The 3,520-nt window shown below is 53.7% G+C and overlaps 1 protein-coding gene across 1 annotated transcript in view; it reads left to right on the top strand.

Annotated features, from left to right (window-relative positions):
* Nucleotides 1–2,101, top strand: part of LGMN (legumain) — a 114,328-nt gene extending 112,227 nt beyond the window's left edge. The window contains exons 11-12 of the mRNA XM_007944539.1: nt 1,733–1,800; nt 2,059–2,101. Coding sequence (XP_007942730.1) covers nt 1,733–1,800; nt 2,059–2,101 — 111 coding nt within the window. The remainder of the gene's footprint in view (nt 1–1,732; nt 1,801–2,058) is intronic.
* The last annotated feature ends 1,419 nt before the right edge of the window (nt 2,102–3,520 follow it).

Raw genomic sequence — 3,520 nt, 5'->3', positions numbered from 1 at the left:
CCCTAGGGAAACTCCCCTTGGGCAGACTGGCCACTCAGAACACAGTCATCTGATCCCATCATGGGAGCAACCACACAGAACTGGGGTCCAGCCACGTTGACACACATCTCCAACTATCACAGACCCATTCCCACATCTGGGTTCTCTCCACCTTATTTTCATGGTCTCGTTTCCACAGGGTGCCATGTTCCTCATTTACATTATTAGCAAGCTGTCCGATCCCCTTGGTGGGCCAGAAGCATTTCACATTTGCATAGTCCACCCAGTCACTTGGTGGGAGTCACAGAGTACCTCAGGCATTTGACTGCTAACCAGAAGGCTGGCAGTTCAAATCCACCAGCCATTCCTCGGAAGGAAAGACTAGGCAGTCTACTTCTGTAAAGATACCGCCTTGGAAAACCTAAGGAGAGGTCGCTATGAGTTGGATCGACTCAGTGGCAGTGAGTTCTGGAAGGTCCACACCGTGCAGTTGACTGCCCTGCAGCAATACGACCATGCTCTTTCGGTGGCATGTTGTCGTGGTAGCTTTGGGGCCACAGCGGCAGGGTTGAGTAGCTGCCACAGAGACGCTGTGGCCCGCGAGGCCTGAAGCGTTTGCCCTGTGGCCTTTCCCGAGGGAGTTTCTGATCCTTGCTGCAGAGCTGTGTTGTCCAGGCCCCACCTGTGGCCACTGGATTTTAAACTAATTAAAACAGATCAAAGGAGAAGCTCGGTCGCTCTGCGGCGCTCGCCACCCTCTGGTGTGTGCTGGGCCCCAGTGCCGGTGGCTGCCGAGCGGGCCTTCTGTGGGACACTGCCATCTTCGCAGAAGGTTCTGTTGGGCTGAGCTGTGAGCACCCTGGTCATGCTGGCAGATTTCCGAGGCTGGAGAACTGGGCGTTTGGAGGTCTGTCTCCATTACTCCCAAGCTCCAGTTTTATTGCTTCATTCACTATTTTCCTTATACTAGTTAACGGGCATTAGCCTGCCGCATTTCCTTCTCAGGGCTTGCTTTTTTCTTCTCCTCTATTAAAAAACACACGGTTGCTTTGGGATTGCCTTGGAGTTGCCGCAGACTCCCGGCGATCCCACACGTGTCAGGGTGGAACTGTGTTCTGGAGGGTTTGCAGGAAGTACATCTTCAGCCCCTTCTTCCAAGGGCTGTATGGTGGACTCGAACCTCTAACCTGTGGGGTCACAGCTGAGCTGGCAGCAAGCGGTTAACCGTTGGCACCCCCTGGGGCTCCCTGCCTTGGAGCTACAGCAGGCATGTCCTCCCTCCTTGTGAGGTTCCGGTTCCCTTGGAGGTCCTTCCAGCCTTGCCTGCCCTGACCCAGTCTGGCATTCACCATCCATCTCCCTTGTCTCTGTGTCTGTTCCCAAATGAGGTGCCCAGAACCAAAAGCGCAACTCCTAAAGGCGGTCCTGGGTACTAGAGTGGGAAGGGCCTCAGGGAGTCCTCAATCAGTAGACTTAGTGAGGGCAGACGGGGTGTTGGTTGGGCAGCCTGCCACCCATCTGTAGTTGTGGGGAGACCCAGTGTGTGTGTTTGTCCTGAGTGGGGGTTCAGGCACACCACCTCCCAGATTATCGAAAGGTGGGGCAGGGATCCATGACCCAAAAAAGGTCAAGCAGCCCAAGCTGAGAGGCTTTGCTTTTGTAACCACAGAGGTGGAGGGTCCCAGGGGAAGAATGGGAGTTGGTTGTGGTGAAATGACATGTCTGATTCCATCTTTTTGTCTGTTTCTTCCAGTACGAGTATGCTTTGCGACATCTGTATGTGCTGGTCAACCTTTGTGAAAACCGTTATCCCATTGACAGGTGAGTCACCTTTTGATGGGTGTCCGATGGGTCACTGTCATTGTGTTTTTTGTTCTGCAAGTGGGTGGGTTTGCTTCTGCCAGCTCCTCCCTCCAGCTTGGTTCTGGAACCGTCTGCCAGTGGAGTCCAGAGTGGCCCGGTTCTCCGTGGTCCTTGTTGGGTGGTTTTGTCACAGAGAACTGCCTGTTGTGGGTTGGATTCTGTGTGTCATTCCTTGGGGGTTGACTTGGCTCACAAATATTTTCCTGTTTCTTACAGGATCAAACTGGCCATGGATAAGGTGTGCCTCGGTTACTACTGAGAAGGTGCCTTCTCCCTGCCTTCCGAGCGTGAACACCTCCGCTTAGAATGTGAGACTCACCTGAGACTGAAGAGGTGGAGCCAGGAGGAGGCCTGCCCACCTGCTCCGGGCCCTCCTGAGGAATGCCGTTGGGCCATCCTCCAGGCCTTTCCCTCACAAGGTGGCTGCTCACCTTCACCTGTTCACCCATCCTTCTCTGAGAAACTGCAGGTGTGGGTGGGGAGAGCTCTGTGGTGAGGTGTCTGCTGTTTTCGGGGATCTTTGCCTGCTGATTTTACAGAGAATGAAGTTCACTTGGGCTTCTGTAGCCAGTGAAAATCTTTGCTGCAAGGAATTGGAGGCAAGTTGCAGCTGAGACCAGAGGCCTCAGAATGATTTGGTTCAGGAGGGTGCCCAGCCCCAAGTGGAAGCTAGCTTTAGAAAATTACTTTTCATTGCTTTTTCATTTTATTTGCAATAATGGACAAGTCCTGAAAAATAAAGGTTGATTATTGAACCCCAGTATTAACTGCTGGCCCGTGGCTCTGTGTGTGCTCCTGGCCCTTCCTGGAGGGCCTGGCCCGTCGTGTCTTCTCGCCCTCTCTGCCCGTGTCCCGTCTGACTCGGCGCACTGCTGTCTCACGCCGTCTGGGTGGCTCAGCCTTTTCAGCCTCCTGCCTTTCGTCCTCGCTGCACTCTGCGTGCACTGCCTTTCCCTTCGTCTCTGTAGATCTCAGTGTTTGGCTATCTGAACCTTCCCAGGTTCCTCCCTCCCCTCTGTCCACAGCTGTGCCAGCTGCTGCCCGTACACCACATGCAGGGGACAGGGAGGTGGTTCAGTAGAGCCGTGGGCTCCCGGAGGTGGGTACCTGGAGAACTGGCTGGTGTTCGAGGAAAAGAAAACTGGGAAGTAACATGTTCAAGGGAGTATCTTGAAAGGCCTGAAGATAACGGGAGAAGAGTGTGCTGCTAACCAAAAGGTGGATGGTTCGAATCTACCCTGGTGTACCTTGAAAGAGAGGCCTGGTGACCCATTTCTGCAAAACCAGCCGTTGAAAAGCCCCTGTGGAGCAGCATTCTCTGACACGGGTCCCGTGGGTCAGAAGCAACTTGACAGTATTGGAGCCAGTCACTGCCCTTGTGACCCTGTTCTCTGTTTGTTTTGTTCCCCTCTAGACTGAAAGTACACTGAACTGTTCAATAGACGCGGAAACATGACTGTCCTAGGTTCTGAGGGGCCAAAGCAGTTACGTTTCATGTCTCAAGTAAATGACGATTTCATACTTACGGTGCCTGGACCTGTTCTTTGCCTCCGAGGTTCACGGGCCCGTTGGAGTGGGTGCTCCCTCCTCGCCCTGAGCCGCTGTGCTCTTAGATTCTGAGGGCGATCGGCCTTTCTGGGTGGGGCACAACTATGACCAGTACATTTTTTCTCCTAAT

Source organism: Orycteropus afer, unplaced genomic scaffold, assembly GCF_000298275.1.
Source record: "Orycteropus afer afer isolate SDZICR_OR568_19922 unplaced genomic scaffold, OryAfe1.0 scaffold00127, whole genome shotgun sequence".
Taxonomy (NCBI): domain Eukaryota; kingdom Metazoa; phylum Chordata; class Mammalia; order Tubulidentata; family Orycteropodidae; genus Orycteropus; species Orycteropus afer.
The sequence above is the reverse complement of the archived record's forward strand: the minus strand, read 5'-3'. Positions and strand labels throughout refer to the sequence as shown.